Raw genomic sequence first — 21,087 nt, 5'->3', positions numbered from 1 at the left:
TCCACATCAGTTCAGCTTACAAGTTTCGCCTCCTCCCACAAGTCACACACCCACAAAGCCACACCCCCTTCTATCATGTGATATGAGGATGAAATATGAGGTCGGGACATAAGAACGGGATACGAGAAAAGAATATGAGGTTGGGTTATGGGTGGGGATGGAAAATGAGGTCTGAATTTATTAATATATGAGGTTGGGGTATAAGGATGGGATATGAGGACAAGGGCATCATTTTTACCTTTTCTCTCCCACAAAGTTTAGATAGAAAGACCGGGTGAAGACGAGTGCTCTGCTAGTACAATAAAGACAAGGAATACAGTATTACTTGAAATAATGATTTATCCAGACTGCAATAAATGGATAAAAATAAAGCATAACAATGAGCCAGGACTCCACTGCTTGTAATGGAACTGATTAAAGGAAAACTGTCAGCTCCCCCCCCGCACTAACCAGTGCTGATCAGTTTGATACTCACCGTGCCCGGATCCGCCGAACCGTTCGGCTGTAATTCTCTATTTTCGGTATATGCTAATGAGGTGCTGACTGGCATCGGCCGGGCTAATTGGCACTCGGACGTCAGTGCCACCTGCCGCAGCGCCGCTCAGCAATATTCCTCCCCTCCCTCTTCTCCCTGCTCTGTAACGAAGAGAGGGGGGAGGAATATTGATGAGCTGGGCGGCGCTGCGGCACGTGGCACTGACGTCAGAGTGCCAGTTATCACTTCATTAGCATATACTGAAAATAGAAGATTACGGTCTAACGGCGCGGCGGATCCAGGCACGGTTAGCATCAAACTGATCAGCGCCCCCTGCACTACCAGCCAGTACCGCTGGTTAGTGCGGGGAGAGAAAGCTGACAGTTTTGCTTTAAGAACAAGGCACTATGGCACCGGCTTGATTCCCACAAAAAACAACAGGATCAGTCGACATGGATCCAGCCAAACTCCACTTCGACAGTCGTGCTGAGTATAAAAAGTCACAAATCCTCCGACCACATTTAAAAGGGATTGTGGGTGGGAAAAAAAAAAAACAGAAATACACCGTTCTAGAAAAAGCACCACCCTTGTCTATGGATCGTGTTCAACATGGCAGCTCATTCACCTTTAAAAGGTGTACTCCGGAGGAAAACATTTTTTTTTTTTTTAAATCAACTGGTGCCAGGAAGTTAAACAGATTTGTAAAACTTCTATTTAAAAATATCACCTGCTATGCTCCACAGGAAGTTCTTTTCTTTTTTAATTTCTTTTCTGTCTGACCACAGTGCTCTCTGCTGACACCTCTGCCCATGTCAGGAACTGTCCAGAGCAGGAGCAAATCACCATAGCAAACCTATCCTGCTCTGAAAAGAACTTCATCTGGAGCATACAGCAGCTGATAAGTACTGAAAGGATTAATATTTTTAAATAGAAGTAATTTACAAATCTGTTTAACTTTCTGGCACCAGTTTATTTAAAAAGAAAAAAAAAAAAAAAAAACTTCCACCAGAGTACCCCTTTAATTATGCTGATCTGCAATGCTAGACATAACGCATGGGGCAAGAGTCGTTTCTGGAAGAAACAGTCATGGTTTTACATATCATAAACCCCTTTAACACCCAATAGAGCAGTCAGTATACTAGCCTAATAGGTTATAACCTATACTTACAGAAGTTGTTAGGTTAAAAATACATTTATAATAACTTATTCACTATCCACAGGATAAATATCTGAAGATCCCATCAGAGGTCCTATCGGTCAGACCAGATGTGATCAGACTTATCCTGTTTCCTGTGGATGAGTTATTAAGTTATTATAAGTTATTTTTAACCAGACATCCCCTTTAAGATCACCATAGCACTGCATATCTAGTATTTATAAAAGATTAAGAACTTGATAGTTGTCTATACAATTCACAGTTTTAAGAATTAGCTGCAGTGATTAAAGTATTATCCAACATAAGGAATTCTTCAAGTCTTCCTTGAACCTATATTTAGGTCCTTTGAGGTACAAAAATACCATGAAACCCATACGGTATCTGTACAGGTGCTTCAGCTCTGGCAATTTCAGTAAAATCTTTGGCGTCCAAAATGAGAAGAAAGATATTTTTATTCTAAAAGAAAAAAAAAAAGGTTGAATGTTATTAAGTTACCCCAGCTCATAACATGATAAATACATGACTATCCATCGTGTACACTAAAAATAGTAAACAAATGCAAAAGATAAGTCAATATGTCCTAATACAATAGTTTTAGAATTCTTCAGGACGAGATCTCTGTCCAGCCACATTCAGAAAGACGGGGCATTGTGTGTGTGTGTGGGGGGGGGGGGGGGTTGCAGATGCTGCAGATGCTAACTATTTAGGCATTTGTAAGTTAGTTAATATTTTACCCCAATATTTTAGGGGAAAAAATATTTAATGTGGCCATCCCATTTAACAGACCAAACAGAGTCTACGATTGGTCCATTTACCAAACGTTCTTTTATTTTTAGGACCTCAAATGTAATCTACTGCATTAGTAAGCTCAGTAAAATAAAAGTATATGTTCGGGAAATGAACGATAGTCACTATTGTCGGCTCATTAAATAAAATGGCTCTGCCAAGGATGAGCTGTGGTACCTTATTGCTTGTATGCCAACCTATACTTTGGACTTTAACAAATGTTATATTTTAACTGGCAGGGAGCACATGGTAGGTGTTCCGGTGGTGCTCTGTGGCGAACATTGTTACTGTGTGGGGGGGTTTGGTCGGGCAGCAGTGGGGCTGCCTGGCCACTGGGTCATTCCCCCTGTGGGCTTAGTGTTGCCACGGCAGTGGTCGCCACCTGGTGCTACACCAGTGTCAGGTTTGGGACCCACTCTGAATAGGTGGCCTTGACATGGCAAGTGGGCTTGTACTTTTTGATCAAAATGTATACTAACAACCTGTTAGTTTTTGAAATTATGCTGTGAAGCAAGTAGATCAAAATACAAATGGTGGATGTGCGGCTAGGTTCTCTATTATTGTTGTACATAAATCAGATAGTGATCCTGGTCCCATACCTCATGAGGAGTAAGAACAGCTGAAAGAATGACGCCATCATCTTCCTCAACAGAATTTGGATAAGGCACAAATATTGGCTCTGAGGGATAATACCCATCCTCTTTCCACACCTGAAGGAAAAAAAGGTTACTAAGCTTTTTAAGCACTTAACTATAACGTATGAAGATAAGATTGAAGGTATTCTAGTGGTCACTGATAAGTGGCAGAACAGTTGTTAGCTGGTCTTTGTATGTTCAGGAAACTGTCTATATAAATATTATAGGAAGATTAATATAAGCTAAGGAAAAATTCAATTTGTCATGTATGGCAACAGTAAGGCTCATATGACTGTGACACACAAAGTTCAGTTATTTTACAAAATATAAATACACATTTCAATCCAGTCCATAAAGAATTTGTCTCAACGGGACAGAATTGCACGGCCTACAAATGGCCCCGCATGTTGTACATTCAACTTATTTTTTTACCTTTGCTTTCTTTGTCTCCACATCGACTTTAACTAAAGAATCCCCAACAAAATGCTGGAAGCCACAGCCATAGAAGAATCTATATTTCTTTGTGTTATATTTGGCATAATTTATTTGTGGGAATTCTAATCCACATGAGTCCAGTGTGTGGTCATGGAGGTTTTCATGAGTACAGAAAATCTATAAAAAATAAAAAATAAAATAAAAGTTATATATTTACACCATCGGCATGTATTCACCTAGTTTATCATCATATTCATCGGATGCCAAACATACACTGAATTTCAGCAGTAGGAAAGAGTGTCTTTTCTCTGCTTAGATCCAATATCATTTGAGGTAACAATAATAAAAAATAAACAATAAGATAAACACTTTAAAAGGGGTACTCCGGTAAAAAACTATTTTTTTTAAAACAACTGGTGTCAGAATGTTAAACAGATTTGTAAATTACTTCTATTTAAAAATCTTAATCCTTCCAGTACTTATCAGCTTCTGTATACTCCAGAGAAAGTCTTTTCTTTTTAAATTTCTTTCCAGTCTGACCACAGTGCTCTCTGCTGACACCTCTGTCCATGTCAGGAACTGTCCAGAGCAGGATAGGTTTGCTATGGCGTAGAGCTGGGCGGTATGACCAAAAATGTGTATCGCGGTATTTTTGTAAGTTATGGCGGTTCCACGGTACTTAACAGTATCCCCCCCCCCCAAATCATATGTGACCTCTGAGCGCTCCTTCTCTACCCCCCCCCAAACATATATGACCCGAGAGCGCTACTTCTCTACCCCCCAATCATGTGACCCGCGAGCGCTCCTTCTCTACCCCCAATCATATATGACCCGCGAGTGCTCCTTCTCTACCCCCCCAATCATATGTCACCCGCGAGCGCTCCTTCTCCCCCTCCCCCAATGAATATCAGCCGCTGCACTGTACTGTACTCTGTATTCCTGTGCCTGGACTGCAAATATTAAAAAACAAACTTTAACACACCTTCTTCCTACATTCCCCGGTTGCTCTGGTACCGGCCTCACGGTCCTCTGCTGCAATCCTCTTGCTGCTTTCTGGGGATGGGAACATCACAGAGCCGTCAGCCTATCACCGGCCGCAGCTCCTTACATGACAGTGTGCTCAGCCTGTCACCGGCCGAGGCAGGACATCGCTGCGGCCGGTGATAGGCTGACGGCTCTGTGATGTTCCCATCCCCAGGAAGCAGCAAGAGGCTGTTACCAGAGCAACGGAGGAACGGAGGTGAAGGGGTGTTAAAGTTTGTTTTTTAATATTTGCAGCCAGGGCACAGGAATACAGAGTACAGTACAGCACAGCGGCTGATAATTCATTGGGGGAGGGGGAGAAGGAGCGCTCGCGGGTCACATATGATTAGTTCCCCGATGTGGGTACAGCACGTTGCGACTGATAATTAATCCATTTGAGGGGGGGGGGGGGGGGGAGGGTTCTAACCGGTATTGTGGTTGGTATGGGAAAAGTTCATATCGTGCAGTAAAAAAATTTCGGTATTCGGTATGAACCGGTATACTGCCCAGCACTACTATGGCGATTTGCTTCTACTCTTGACAGTTCCTTAGACAGAGGTGTCAACAGAGAGCACTGTGGTCAGACAGAAAATAAATTCAAAAAGAATTTGGAGCATACAGCAGCTGATAAATACTGGAAGGATTAAGATTTTTAAATAGAAGTAATTTACAAATCTGTTTAACGTTCTGGCAACAGTTGATTTAAAAAAAAAAAAGAAAAGAAGTTTTTCACCGGAGTACCCCTTTAATGAAAACACAAAGAAGAGCTGAAATGAACTTTAAAGAAAATCTGTCATCAATGTCACCCATACTAACCTGTTGGTACAGGTTTGTAGTGCGGGTGACATTGATAAAAAGCTTACGGTTCCTCGTTCTGAAATTCTGCTTTTCTGTAATCCCCAGTCTTCTATATATCCTAATGTGAAGCTTGGAGCATGAATGTGGGGGCGCGTTCCTAAGCTGCTCCTGGTTCCTGGATATTCTTGGTGACACTTCATTCCTTGTGCTTTCCTTTCTCCACTGCAGACTGAATCTTCACTATGCAGAGGCACAGAGGGAAGAAGGTGTTACTATGAATATCCAGGAGGAATGTTTCCGTGCTCCACATTAGCATATACTGAAGATCAGGGATTATGGACGACCGGAGGCATGGAGCGAGAAGTGGTCAGTATGGTTGTCATCAGTTTCACCTGCACTACAAGACTGTACCAACAAGTTAGTATGGGCGATACTGATGACAGATTCCCTTTAAAGGAGTACTCCAGGATCTGAAAACTTATCCCCTATCTCCCAAATGGGACCCCGGCAGTCTACACAAAGGGAGTCCGACACGCCCCCTCGATGCAGCACTATGGCAGAGCCGGAGAGTGCCGAATGCAGCGCTCCAGTTCTCCCATAGCATCCATGCAGTGGTCGACACACCCCCTTTCTGCAGACTGCCGGGACCCCATACGGGAGATTGTGGGGGTCCCAGCGGTCTAACCCCTGAGATCTGACACTTATCACCCGTAGTCCTGTGCCCCAGTGTTCAGAACATTTTGTTTAGAACCCTTGGAGCGGGCGGCTGTGATCGTGACATCATGGTCACGCCCCTCATGACGTCACGCCACGTCCCTCCATCACAACGTCACGACCACTGCCACCAGAACCAATCGTTTGTTTAGAACGTTGGGTACTGGGGGAGATCGCAGGGGCCCCAGCGGTTGGCCCCCCGTGATCAGACCCTTATCCCCTATCTTTTGGACAGGGGATAAGATGTCTTGCAGCGGAGTACCCCTTTAAGAGTTGTTCTTCCAATAACCAATAAAGCTTCACTTTACTGTTTCACTTATAGACATCACAAAATGATGCTCCAGATTTATTCACTTCCTGTGCAGTAGTTTGTACAATAAAGAAAGATTCACATGTTTAGACTATGCAGTCTTAGTGGTTTTTGTTCGGCACATTTACACATACATGATTTTTACATGAATAGTGCAGTTAATACTCTCTTTTTAGTAGTTGTGGTGTTCCAAAGTGACATAAAATGTACAGTACATGATATTGTGTGATATAAACTACAAGTGTTTCTATTCAATACTTTAGATTGCGGGTAAAGCTGTGTATTGGGGCAAAGGAAAAATGGAGCCATAATGATAGCAACCAAGCTAATCCTAGGTCAAATCTTTTAAAGACCATCCTGAATATCAAGGAAGCAATCTGGTGGACTGCTAGTCTTTTTTTTTACATCAGCTTCAGGCCTCTGTTAATGTTTGTGTTTTGGAGGTTCTAACATATAGAAAGATTCCATCATATCTGAAAAGAATAGTAGCGCTACATTAATAAAGGTGGGCATTAGAGGCATCCATCATAAAACGGAAAAAATAAATAAATCTGACCTTGTTTTTTTTTAATTTGTTCAGATCAGTCGTTGTGCAAATAAAAATACTCAAATTAATTATTCTTAATTATTTTAATAATTATTTTAATATTAATAACTTAACATTGTTAGTAAACAAGCCTCAGTACAAAGCACATTTTGCATAAGTGTAACGTATCTGATGAGTTACCTACCTTCCCATCACCCTTCTTTGCAGCTGTGGCAGTCGAGTAGTTTAAAGGCTGAATGGCCACATTATCTTGGAGACTGCTTTCCAGGGGGAGAACAAACCTACGAGGATAAGCCTTGGCCACCTTTCTGAAGATCTACAAGGCACAACATTTTTTTTCTATTAACAAACTAATAATGGTCTAATAGCAGTATATGCGTAAAGGTAAAGTGATAGCCGACCCAAAGGAATCTATACTGATGGTCTCTTAGTAAATGATGTTCTAGACCAGTGGTCACCAAACTGTGGCCCTCCAGCTTTTGCAAAACTATAACTTCCAGCATGCCTGGACAGCCATGTTGGAAGTTGTAGTTTTGCAACAGCTGGAAGTCACAGTTTGGAGACCACTGTTCTGGACATACAAAAAGTGGTGACTTTATCATCGATATAATTCAAACAAAGCAACCAGTAAGGCTGTTTTGTAATTTAAGCACAAGTGGACGTCAGCACCTGGTACCAACTCATCAAGCGGCTGCAGACGTCACTTTGAGATCTGGTTTGTGCAGTGTGTGAATTTAGCCTTAAAGCTATGTTCACGCAGCAGAATGTTCGCACAGAAACTTTCCGTGCAGACAACATTCTGCAAACTGCGGACGCTGGCAATAACATGCCGGCGCTAGGACCGCAAGGCAATGCGCCGTCTCATAGACAGCAATGCATTCTGTGCAAAGCCCGCAGAAAGAATGGGCATGTTTATTTTTTCTGTGGACACGGAAATCGGAAACTCCGCCACGTGCACCATGCAGCAGATTCCCATTGAATTTCTGCCATGTGAGCATAGCCTCAGTCAACTAGAGCTTTTAGGACAGGTTAAAAACATCTGCTGACTTTATTATCAGCATCACCATACAAAATCAATTGAATACATCAAGATTGGTGTGGGTGAACATTTTTTTATTTTATTTACACCTTTAGTGTATGTTCCCACCTGGCGTATTTGCTGCTGCATATTTTATTTTCCCATTGAAGTCATTGGGTAGGAAAATACGCAGCAGCAAATACGCAGCAAAATAGGCCAGGTGGGAATGCACCCTTAAAGGAGATGTCCGGCGCAGACTTTTTCCATTCCGTCCTGCCCGGGCTGCAAAAAAAGACAAAACAAACTTTCACTTACCTCCATATGTTCCCCCAGAGCTCCTCAACAGCTGATTGGTCGGCCGGGCTGTTTAGTTCCTACTTCCTTTAGCCCGGTACATCACATGGCACTTCAGCCTATCAACCGTCCGAGGCAGGACATCACTGCAACCGGTGATAGGCTGAAGCGCCGCGTCACGTAACGGGCTAAAGGAAGTAGGAACTAAACAGCCCGGCCGACCAATCAGCTGTTGAGGAGCTCTGGGGGAACATATGGAGGTAAGTGAAAGTTTATTTTGTCTTTTTTTGCAGCCCGGGCAGGACGGAATAGGAAAAGCCTGCGCCAGACATCTGCTTTAACTTGTGTGGCGGAAAACGTGTATGTGCACCAAATTTATTAAATGGCACAAGGCATGTGATAAATCTGGTGCTGGTACTTATTTCTCACTTCAATCCTCCACTTCGTATGGTGCCTCTTCGGCAACTTTGTCTGTTACTTTAACTGCCAAAATGTCTGTGAATTTTAAGTGCAAAAATGTGCGACATTTTAAACATGCCCAGTATAGAAGAAACTCCCATCAGACTGAGGTCTTTCAATAGTCTTTATTCAGCTATTCTGTTAAACCCGTTGAGGCTCACAGCTGAGCATTTGTTAAAGGAGTTATCCACCATAAGGTGATTTTAATACGTACCTACCAAACAGTAAGGCTGTTCCACTGAGGTTTTTTCCCCACCAGCAAAAACGCCAGGAAAACTGCCACAGATTCTCCCTGCTTTTTGGCAGTTTTTCTGGTGTTTTTCCTGTTGTGTGGAAGCAGCCAGTTTTGTCCCCTGTGGCAGTTTTCTCACTGTCTTCAGGTACCACTCAGGGGGTCGGATGCTGAGCGCCCGGTCCACAGAGTGTAGAGAGATGAGGAGTGATGTATAGCATCAATACTCACCTCCCCTGGCCGTATAGTATACAGGGGGCATAGTGTACCTGTGCATACTATACAGGATCAGGGAATCCTGTCACTATAATGACAGGACTCCCTGCTCCTATAGCCCCTTTGGGCGGTATACAGTATATACAGCTATCTATAGATAGCTGGATATAGTGTATACAGAAGACGAGGTCCTCTTACCTTCCTTGCTCCCTGCCCCCGCTGGGTCTGTGTAGCCCCTCCCTCTAGTGATGGCATCATTAGGGGCGGAGCTACAGACAGGAGCCAGGCTGGTAATGGTGTGAGGCGCTGTTCACATTGTCCGTTTTGTATAATGTGAACAGACCCTTCTGGCAGTGTCCTCCCAAACTCCAGCTGTTGCTAAACTACAACTCACAGAATGCCCAGACAGCCAAAGGCTGTCTTCTGCATGCTGGGAGTTGTAGATTTGCCCCAATTGGAGGCTCCCTGTTTGGGAAGACATTGCATTATGGGCACTCTCCCCAGCGCAGTTCCAAAAATTTCCTAACCTATTTTTTTTGTGCATTTTTTTCTTCTCATTTCAGATCCGTGTATGCAGAGGATTGCGGCGGATTCGATGAATTACGAAGGATGAACTGGATTTTTTTTCCTTTTAATAAAATGGTTAACAAGGGCTGTGGGGGAGTGTTTTTTAAATAAAATAATTTTCCAATGTGTCGTGTTTTTTTTTATATTGAATTTTCAGGCTTAGTAGTGGAAGAAGTCTTATTGCCGGGGCTTAGCGTTAGCCCCAAAAACAGCTAGCACTAACCCCCAATTATTACCCTGGTACTCACCGCCACAGGGGTGCCGGGAAGAGCTGGTACCAACAGGCCCGGAGCATCAAAAATGTCGCTCCTGGGCCTAGGTGGTCACAGGCTAGCATTATTTAGGCTGGGGAGGGCCAGTAACAATGGTCCTCGCCCACCCTTGTACCGTCAGGCTGTTGCTGCTTGGTTGGTATCTGGCTGTGAATAAAAATACGGGGAACCCTGGAAAACACTGCCAGAAGGGTCTGTTCACATTATACAAAACAGACAATGTGAACAGAGCCTCAGACTTACCAGCCTGGCTCCAGTTTGAATCTCCGCCTCCTAATGACATCATCATTAGGGGGCGGAGCTACAATGACCCAGCCAGTACTGGAGGGAGGTAAGGGGACTTCATCTTCTGTATACACTATATGCAACTATCTATAGATAGCTGTATATATATATTGTATACTGCCCAAAGGGTTAACCTACACTAAGTTAACTCTTTCCTTGCCGGGCTTGCGCATAGCGCACAGCTCAGCAAGGGGTTAAGTGAGCCAGCAATGTATATACTGTATACACATTGCAGGTACACTAAGTTCTTGCTGGGCAGTAGATATAGGACATATATCTACTGCTCAGCATCAGCTGTTCTCCCGGATCTGTAGCCGTGAGCACAGCTGAGTCCCGAAATTTGCATCAGGACGATCGCAACGGTTGTCAGGAGTGACAATTGCTGTGATCTGTCTATTAATGCAGGTACTACTGCTCCCAACATGGAGAACACTCTGCTTCACGCTGGAAGCTGTAGTACCTACATTAATAGACAGATCGCAGCAAGTGCCACTCTTGACACCCATTGTGATCGTCCTGTATAATGTACAGTACAGACCAAAAGTTTGGACACACCTTCTCATTCAGAGTTTTCTTTATTTTCATGACTATAAAAATTGTAGATTCACATTGAAGGCATTAAAACTATGAATTAACACATGTGGAATTATACACATAACAAAAAAGTGTGAAACAACTGAAAATATGTCATATTCTAGGTTCTTCAAAGTAGCCACCTTTTGCTTTGATTACTGCTTTGCACACTCTTGGCATTCTCTTGTTGAGATTCAAGAGGTAGTGACCTGAAATGGTTTTCACTTCACAGGTGTGCTGGTGTGGAGGAGGAGGTTTGATGGTGTGGGGGTGCTGTGCTGGTGACACTGTTGGGGATTTATTCAAAATTGAAGGCATACTGAACCAGCATGGCTACCACAGCATCTTGCAGCGGCACGCTATTCCATCCGGTTTGCGTTTAGTTGGAGTTCATCCTCAAACTACAAATCCCATAATTCCTTGCTTGTAAGTGTGAAGTCACTTTTTTCCCTCCCACACATCAGCCACCCCACCGATTGAAACACACCTGTACTACCTTCAATGGAATAGACCAGTGTTTCTTTTCTAATTGGGGTGCCTCCAGCTGTTGCAAATTCTAGCAGAATGATCTACCACCCAGCACCCATTAAAGCAAAGACAGGCTCCCCAACTGACTAGTGATGTAATGTCTCGGCACGCACTGCAATCTGAGAAAACCTGAGACGACACTTTGTATGCTGTTAAAAATAAATGTTGGAGCAAAAATTACATAATAATTGCGAGACTACCATGAAACACAAGTACAGACTCTATATTATGAACTACACTAACTTTACAGCCCCTGTAGCATAGTCAAATAAAATTTAAAAAAAAATCACGGAATAGCCCTTTAACAGGTGTGAGACGCAACGCATTTAGCAATATAGTTGAATAAAGCTTGTTGAAAGACATCAGTGTGCTGGAAGTTTCTTCTATATTGGTTTTGTCTTCATCCACGTGCACCTCATCTGTACTGAGTGCCCACCGATTCTATATTGTATCCTTTTTTAACAATGCTGTCCACTGCCAGACTTGTAAGCCAGGTCAGGGCTGGTGTAGATTTGCAACAAATTGAGGCCTTTGCGACAAATCGTGGGACAAATCACTTGACCACTGCAATAAGTTAACCAGACTATGGCATAGCTCCACAATTTTTGAAAAAGTCTCTAAACTGTAACAGACAAATTGTGTGACAAATCTACACCACAAAAACAGAGTAAAAGCCAATGATAAAATCCCCCCTAAGGGTACATTCACACATACAGTATTTGGTGCATATTTTGTGCCACTGATTTTGCTACCCATTAACTTGAATGGGTAGCAAAATCGGCTACACAAAATATGCAGCAGATCCTGTATGTGTGAACGTGGCCTTAACGTGTACACGAAATAAAAAAAGAAAACTTTTCACATGTCAAGAGTGCAGAGACCCCAGAAGAATTAGTGGGGAGAGGTGTGCAGTAGCCCAGGTCACTCCTTGGCCCACGCAGATATCCATCCGGCTTCTCTCGACATCCCCAGCATTCGGCACTCAAACCTTTTGACAAGTTTCATATACAGTGTGCCAAGCCATTATTTCAGTGTAGTGAAATATGTTTAATAGAGTAGACTTAAAATATTTTCATTTGCTGATCTAGAATGTTGTATGGCTAATCTATGGGTTATATGATATTTCTATCTCCAGATACATTATTCTGTATTTTCTGTACATAGCTCCCAAGTGAGAGGCCTTTATTTAGGTAGCTAGCTTTCCACTCACAATTCCATTCAACCCACATTTCTCTTTTGGCCAAATCTGACCAGACAATAAAGTGCTTACTCCCCACCTCAGCATCCTGTATTGTAAGGCTGAACTTTACCAAGCATCAGTTTACTCCCTCTTTACCTCATTCAGATCATCTCCCGATTTGCGCAGATTCTGTAGCTTGAATAATTCCACAGCTCCTCCATCATCCTGGCAACAAAGATCAACCACAATGCAGCCCTGGTCCTCAAAGGCATTGATTTGATGAAATGTTGAAAAAGCCTTCGCGTCAAAAGTAGCAGAATGTTTCTAAACAAAACATTGTAAGTACCATGAAGGAACAATGGAATGAGATTTAGGTCAAATTACTCTAATACAGTATTGGAACTATCAAAACTTAACTTCCAGAGGCTAACATCAGGGTCTGTACGACCAGGAACTGGTGCAGATCCATAATATGGAGATGTATATGAGGCTTATCTATTTTCTATTGCTGCTCTGCATTCCCTTATCCCCTCCTTCTCCTAGCTAAGATGCAATGAACCATAACCAATGAATATGTAGAGATTCTGGGTGTACGGACAGTACCTTTCCTGTATGTTTATTAATAACATGGAATACAGTATTTTGTTCAGGTTCCCAGCTCATGCTTCCTGAGAAGGCCTTTCCTTGTATCTGACTGAACAATAACTTCATGATGTTCAGTTTAAGGGGTTGTTCAACAAACACCACATAATTTTCACTCATTCCTATAGAAAAAAAATTGGAAAAAAAAAAATCACATATGTAATATTTATACTACAGAAATTCCAACTAAATAATACATTGTTAGGCTAGGTCAATAATGCATTTTGAATCTTCATCATAGGTATTCGTCAGCACCCTGTCAAGAACAGGATGCTGACATCTGCGGACACATTGATATATGCTCAGTACAGACAGGGACAGACACAAATGCTGAGTAAAGACAGGAACAGACACTCCTGTACACTAAGTACAGGCAAAAATGGACATGTATGTTCAGTACAAGCAGTGACAAACACACTCATTTACGCCCAGTACAGGCAGTGACAAAACACACTCATGTATGCTCAGTACAGGCAGTGACAAACACACTCATGTATGCTCAGTACAGACAGGGACAAACACACTCATGTATGCTCAGTACAGGCAGTGACAAACACACTCATGTATGCTCAGTACAGGCAGTGACAAACACACTCATGTATGCTCAGTACAGACAGGGACAAACACACTCATGTATGCTCAGTACAGGCAGTGACAAACACACTCATGTATGCTCAGTACAGGCAGTGACAAACACACTCATGTATGCTCAGTACAGGCAGTGACAAACACACTCATGTATGCTCAGTACAGGCAGTGACAAACACACTCATGTATGCTCAGTACAGGCAGGGACAAACACACTCATGTATGCTCAGTACAGGCAGTGACAAACACACTCATGTATGCTCAGTACAGGCAGGGACAAACACACTCATGTATGCTCAGTACAGACAGGGACAAAACAAACTCATGTATGCTCAGTACAGGCAGGGACAAACACACTCATGTATGCCCAGTACAGACAGTGACAAACACACTCATGTATGCCCAGTACAGACAGGGACAAACACTCATGCGTTCTCAGTACAGGCAGTGACAAACACACTCATGTATGCTCAGTATAGGCAGGGACAAACACACTCATGTATGCTCAGTATAGGAAGTGACAAACACACTTATGTATGCTCAGTACAGACAGGGACAAACACACTCATGTATGCTCAGTACAGACAGTGACAGACACACTCATGTATGCCCAGTACAGACAGGGACAAACACTCATGCGTTCTCAGTACAGGCAGTGACAAACACACTCATGTATGCTCAGTATAGGCAGGGACAAACACACTCATGTATGCTCAGTATAGGCAGTGACAAACGCACTCATGTATGCTCAGTATAGGCAGTGACAAACACACTCATATATGCTCAGTACAGACAGGGACAAACACACTCATGTATGCTCAGTACAGACAGGGACAAACACACTCATGTATGCTCAGTACAGACAGGGACAAACACACTCATGTATGCTCAGTACAGACAGGGACAAACACACTCATGTATGCTCAGTACAGACTGGGACAAACACACTCATGCGTTCTCAGTACAGGCAGGGACAAACACACTCATGTATGCTCAGTACAGACAGAGACAAACACACATGTATGCTCAGTACAAACAGGGACAAACACACATGTATGCTCAGTACAGACAGGGACAGACGCATGTATGCCTTGTACAGGCATGGGTGGAAACTCATGCACAATTGCTATAGGCAGGGACGAACACACATTAATGTACGCTTGGTACAAGCAGGGACTGAGAAACTCATAAGTACCCCTACTATATATAGAGTCATGGCCGTAAATGTTGGCACCCCTGAAATTTTTCTAGAAAATAAAATTTTTCTCACAGAAAAGGATTGCAGTAACACATGTTTTGCTATACACATATTTATTCCCTTTGTGTGGAACTAAACCAAAAAAAGGAGGAAAAAAAGCATATTGGACATAATGTCACACCAAACGCCAAAAATGGGATGGGCAAAATTATTGGCACCCTTAACTAAATATTTGGTTGCGCACCCTTTAAAAAAAATAACTGAAATCAGTCACTTCCCATAACCATCAATAAGCTTCTTACACCTCTTAGCCGCAATGTTGGACCACTCTTCCCTTGCAAACTGCTCCAGGTCTCTCTTAGGGTGCATGCACACTACGTTTCTTAAGATACGGGACCGTATACGGCTGGGGAGAGGGGGGGCGGAGAGTCGGGGGCGGGGCAACCGCATGCTGCCGTATGCGGTCCCGTATCTAATGTATTTCAATGAGCGACCGGAGGGATACGCTGCCTCCGGTTGGCTCCGTTTTGCCCCGTATATGGTTTCCCGACCGGACCTAAAAACGCTGTTGACTAAGTTTTTAGGTCCGGTTGGGAAACCGTATACGGGCCAAAACGGAGCCCACCGGAGGTAGCGTTTTACTCCGGTCGCTCATTGAAATACATTAGATACGGGACGCATATGGCAGCGTGCAGTTGCCCCGCCCCTGACTCTCCACCCCCCTCTCCCCAGCCGTATACGGTCCCGTATCTTAAGAAACGTAGTGTGCATGCACCCTTATTGGAAGGGCGCCTTTTCCCAACAGCAAGTTTAAGATCTCTCCACAGGTGTTCAATGGGATTTCATGATGCCTTGCACACATCCAAGGCACCCAGTGCCAGAGGCAGCAAAACAACCCCAAAACATATATGAACCTCCCCCATATTTCACTGTAGGTACTGTGTTCTTTTCTTTGTAGGCCTCATTCCATTTTCAGTAAACAGTAGAATGATGTGCTTTACCAAAAAGCTCAATCTTGGTCTCATCTGTCCACAAGACGTTTTCCCAGAAGGATTTTGACTTACTCAAGTTCACTTTGGCAAAATGTAGTCTTGCTTTTTTATGTCTCTGTGTCAGCAGTGGGGTCCTCCCGGGTCTCCTGCCATAGGGTTTCATTTCATTTAAATGTCAACGCATAGTTCGTGCAGACACTGATGTTCCCTGAGCCTGCAGGACAGCTTGAATATCATTGGAACTTGTTTGGGGCTGCTTATCCACCATCCGGACTATACTGCGTTGACACCTTTCATCAATTTTTTTCTTCCGTCCATGCCCAGGGAGATTAGCTACAGTGCCATGAGTTGCAAACTTCTTGATAATGTTGCGCACTGTGGACAAAGGCAAATCTAGATCTCTGGAGATGGACTTGTAACCATGAGATTGTTGATATTTTTCCACAATTATGGTTCTCAAATCCTCAAACGGTTCTCTTCTCCTCTTTCTGTTGTCCATGCTTAGTGTGGCACACACAGACACACAAGGCAAATACTAATTGAACTTCTCTCCTTTTTGTCTGCTTTCAGGTGTGATTTTTATATTGCCCACAGCGGTTACTTTCCCCAGGTGAGTTAAAAGGAGCATTACATGCTTGAAACAATCTTATTTTTCCACAATTTTGAAAGGTTGCCAATAAATTTGTCCAGCTTATTTTTGGAGTTTGGTGTGACATTATGTCCAATTTGCTTTTTTCCTCCCTTCTTTATAATCACCAGCTGACCATTACCAGTGAAAGAGGTGCCTAAAAATTACCTTTTATTTCCATTCTTAAAATTAATAAAAGCAACATATATGTGAATATTGTGCTTGTATTATGTCAGAAAGTACCAAAATAAGGAAAAGAGAGCTGTTAAGATATATCAAGGGAGTGCTATATTGCTGAGACATAAGCACTTCCCCTTCTTTTATTTGAGTATGATAGTTACAACTCAAATAATAGGAATTACTCCCTTAGTCATCCATTACTGGTGACTAGTTCACCCAACGCGTTTCTGTCGCCTATTTAAACAACGTCATCAGGGGAGTTTAACAGAACATCAAGAGTTACTTAAAAATAATGTATATGCCAGAGTCCAATGACCCATCAGACAGTCAGAGATTATTTATAATTCTTCTCCACTACTGCCACATATGCTCTCAATACAGGGGATATGATAAACCAAATGGGTATGCCCCTTTAAGAATTGAAGTCCTCAGCCAGCGGGGGTTTAACTTATAACCCTCCAGCTGGTATCCAGTTCTGAGTCTTCATATAAAATATGTCGGCAGCGCGCACTCTCGCAGTCTCTTCGCCACTGCGAGAGTGCGCTCTGCCGACATATTTTATATGAAGACTCAGAACTGGATACCAGCTGGAGGGTTATAAGTTAAACCCCCGCTGGCTGAGGACTTCAATTCTTAAGGGGGCATACCCATTTGGTTTATCATATCCCCTGTATTGAGAGCATATGTGGCAGTAGTGGAGAAGAATTATAAATAATCTCTGACTGTCTGATGGGTCATTGGACTCTGGCATATACATTATTTTTAAGTAACTCTTGATGTTCTGTTAAACTTACCTGATGACGTCGTTTAAATAGGCGACAGAAACGCGTTGGGTGAACTAGTCACCAGTAATGGATGACTAAGGGAGTAATTCCTATTATTTGAGTTGTAACTATCATACTCAAATAAAAGAAGGGGAGGTGCTTATGTCTCAGCAATATAGCACTCCCTTGATATATCTTAACAGCTCTCTTTTCCTTATTTTGGTACTTTCTGACATAATACAAGCACAATATTCACATATATGTTGCTTTTATTAATTTTAATAATGGAAATAAAAGGTAATTTTTAGGCACCTCTTTCACTGGTAATGGTCAGCTGGTGATTATATTGTTTTGTTGCAAAGAGGATTTATGAATATTTCGGTCGTGTACAGGACCATACCTGTTGTGTACAATAGGATTCCTCCCTTCTTTGGTTTAGTTACAATACACACAAAGGGAATAAACATGTGTATAGCAAAACATGTGTTACTGCAATCCTTTTCTGTGAGAAATACTTCATTTTCCTGAAAAATTTCAGGGGTGCCAAAATTTATGGTCATGACTGTATACACACTTGCCCTTATTTTCAAATGTTTAGAGTCAGAGTCTGGTGTTTGAATCCTGTTGTTCTGCTTTTATTGCACTATATAGATAGAAGCCAGCAGACCTACTAACCCTTCTGATGGCAGCCCCCCCCCCCCCCCCCATCATCATCACAAGAGTTGAGGGTATATGGGTAAAGGATTATGTCATTCCTGTAAGTGAAGGACCAGTTCAAGTCCTCTCAGACTGCTGAAATACTTGCGGGCATGGGACGAATTAAGTATGTTGCAGGAGGTTACATGCTATTACTGCAGGTCCTCCTAATCCCACGCACTCTCGCACAGCAGTAAACACTGTTATATGTCAAGCCACTGTCCCTTATTTTACCTCTCCCTGCATCCAGAGTGAAGCAAAACTAGAGTCATGCTGTGTGCAACCTCTAGTGTCTGACATTTTGGATACGCTGCTGACTTATCCTGTCATAAGAGTGCAATGCATATTGCATAGTATAGCTGCAGGTACACAGTCTTCATTTCAGCTGGTGGCACAACAGGGCCCTCTAGAGAATCTGAAAATGTAGAGCCCAGGGGGCAAAACTTAAAGGGGTACTCCACCCCTAGACATCTGATGACTGAGATGTCTGATCGCGGGGGTCCCACCGCTAAGGACCCCCGCAATCTCTCCTGCAGCACCCACTTGTCATCAGCTGCACGGAGCAAAGATTGCTCCATGTCTGATGACGAGCGATACAGGGGCTGGAGTATAGTGACGCAGGGGTGTGGAAATTTGAAAAAAAACTACTTGTCCAAGGGACTAAAGAGGAACACAATCTACTTGTCCCTCAAGAAAATCCACTTGTTCTGGTAGATGAAATAATTTCAACCAAAATAGTACGATCCCCCCCACTAGACCACCAGGGATGGTTACAAGATCCCTTTAGACACTGCTGTCAACTCAGACAGCGGTGATCTAAAGGTTAAATAGCCGGCCATGGTGATCGCAGCATGCTGGGCTATTAGCGGCGGGAGAGCTGTAGCTAGCTCCTTCTACACGCAAGCCCCCCCCCCCCCCCCCCATCTGACCCCTATAACTCCAATTTCTCCATATACAGGGATGTATGAGGTTAATCTTATGTGCCGTGATCTGTAGTTTTTATCGGAACCATTTATTATCAGAACTTTTATTAGGAAAGGGGCTTATTCACATTTATACGCACTTTTTAAAATATTTTAATCACTATTTTTCAGTCTTCATAGGGACTTATATATGGAGTCTTTTGATTAGATAACAGTGAACGCCGCTGTGTTACGGGGCAGGGGTGTGTGTGTGTGGGGGGGGGGGGGGGTGTTCTGCTTCTCCAGTTTGTGTGGTGCATTTTATTTACTCTAATTTATGTGTCAGAAAATGCTGGAAGTTGCATTTAGTTAGTAGATAACTACAACTCCCAGCATGCCCTGATACAGCCTATGGTTGTGTGGGTGTTGCAGCATGTTGCTCTGTATAGTAGTACAGTTAAGGTTATTGTGTAACATGCTGGGAGTTGTAGTTTTGGTTCGTGTCAGCTGCAGAGTGTCAGCTGCAGAGCCATAGTCAAGGCCGTGTCAGCCGTGTCAGCTGCAGAGCCATAGTCAAGGAATGCTGGGAATTACAGTTAGTAACTACAACACCCAGCATGCCCTGATGCAGCCTATGGCTCTGCAGCTGACCCGAACAAAAACTACAACTCCCAGCATGTTACACTTTATAGTTCTACAGTTTAGGTCATAGCGCAACATGCTGAAAGTGGTAGTTTTGGTTCGGGCAAGTTTGCGTCCATCCGTGGGGCTCTTGGTCGGCGGGTGAGTATGAAGGGTGGGATTCTAGTGGTGCAATTTAGTGCGGGTGGCCAGAAGCACTTGTCAGTCCGCCCCTGTACAAAACATACATGCATACACATATCATACATACACCGGCCACTATATTATACAGTATATACATACATCATACATACACCGGCCACTGCCCCCTATATTATACAGTATATACTTATAAAGACACATGATACATACATCGGCCACTGTCCCTATATTATACATAACACACACCATACATAGACATACATCAGCCACTGCCCCCTATATTATACATTACAAACATACATCCATACATAATACAGACACATCATACATACACCCGCCGCTGCTTCCCCATCATACATTACATACACAGACATCATACACACATCATACATACACAGACATCATACACACATCACACATACTCAAACCATACATATACACCATGCACATACACCATACATATGAACACATCATACATACAGCCGCCTCTGATACACCCCCCCCCCCCAAATTATACATTGCATACATATACAACCACCCTTCCCGCCGCCTCCATGCTCGGCCTCCTCATCTGAGCTTCACACTCACTTGCTTCTACATTACACAAGAAGCAGGGGGAGACACAGCTCCATCCCCTTCCCCCTCCTCTGTCTCCTCAGGACCTCATCTACCACGGAGAGGCTGCAAGTTTGCACGGGGAAAACACAGAGAGGGGGGGGGGGGGGGAAAGAGTATGTCTGTGCACAGCTACTGACCTCCATAATGACTGCTGTGTGTGAGGAGGACAGACTGCACTGTGAGGATTTCTGTGTGTGAAGGAGGACAGACTGGGGCACGGGGTGTGTTCTCTGAGCAGCGGCCCCGGGCTACTGAAATCAGCTGGGGGCCGCCGCCCCCTCCATACACCCTGAGCGCGGGTGTGAGGTGAGATTTCTGAAGTCAGTCCGGCCCTGCTAGCCCGATACAGGGCTAAATCTATGAAAAATTCACCTGCCCGGTGCCCAAAACTACTTGTCCCGGGCGTCGGGCGATAGGATTCCCACATCCCTGGTGACGTCATGGCCCTGCTCCCTCATGATGTCACACCCTGCCCCCTCAATGCAAGTCTATGGGAGGGGGGCGTGGCGGACGTTAAATAATTTTAGTGGTTTTTATTATCAATTTTATATTTTCTACTGTTGTATAGGTATATATATTTTAATATGAATATC

General features: G+C 43.4%; 1 protein-coding gene across 2 annotated transcripts in view; it reads right to left on the bottom strand.

Annotated features, from left to right (window-relative positions):
• Positions 1-325: 325 nt before the first annotated feature.
• BCO2 (beta-carotene oxygenase 2) overlaps positions 326-21,087 on the bottom strand; it is a 50,060-nt gene continuing 29,298 nt past the window's right edge. For both annotated transcript variants that reach the window (XM_056542009.1, XM_056542008.1), the window contains exons 7-12: positions 13,107-13,267; positions 12,660-12,827; positions 7,064-7,195; positions 3,485-3,664; positions 3,017-3,127; positions 326-2,087 (exon numbers count right to left, since the gene is read on the bottom strand). In XM_056542009.1, the coding sequence (XP_056397984.1) occupies positions 1,968-2,087; positions 3,017-3,127; positions 3,485-3,664; positions 7,064-7,195; positions 12,660-12,827; positions 13,107-13,267 (872 nt within the window). In that variant the 3' untranslated portion in view covers positions 326-1,967. The remainder of the gene's footprint in view (positions 2,088-3,016; positions 3,128-3,484; positions 3,665-7,063; positions 7,196-12,659; positions 12,828-13,106; positions 13,268-21,087) is intronic.

Source organism: Hyla sarda, chromosome 10, assembly GCF_029499605.1.
Source record: "Hyla sarda isolate aHylSar1 chromosome 10, aHylSar1.hap1, whole genome shotgun sequence".
Classification (NCBI taxonomy): domain Eukaryota; kingdom Metazoa; phylum Chordata; class Amphibia; order Anura; family Hylidae; genus Hyla; species Hyla sarda.
This window is presented reverse-complemented; position numbering and strand designations above follow the sequence as displayed.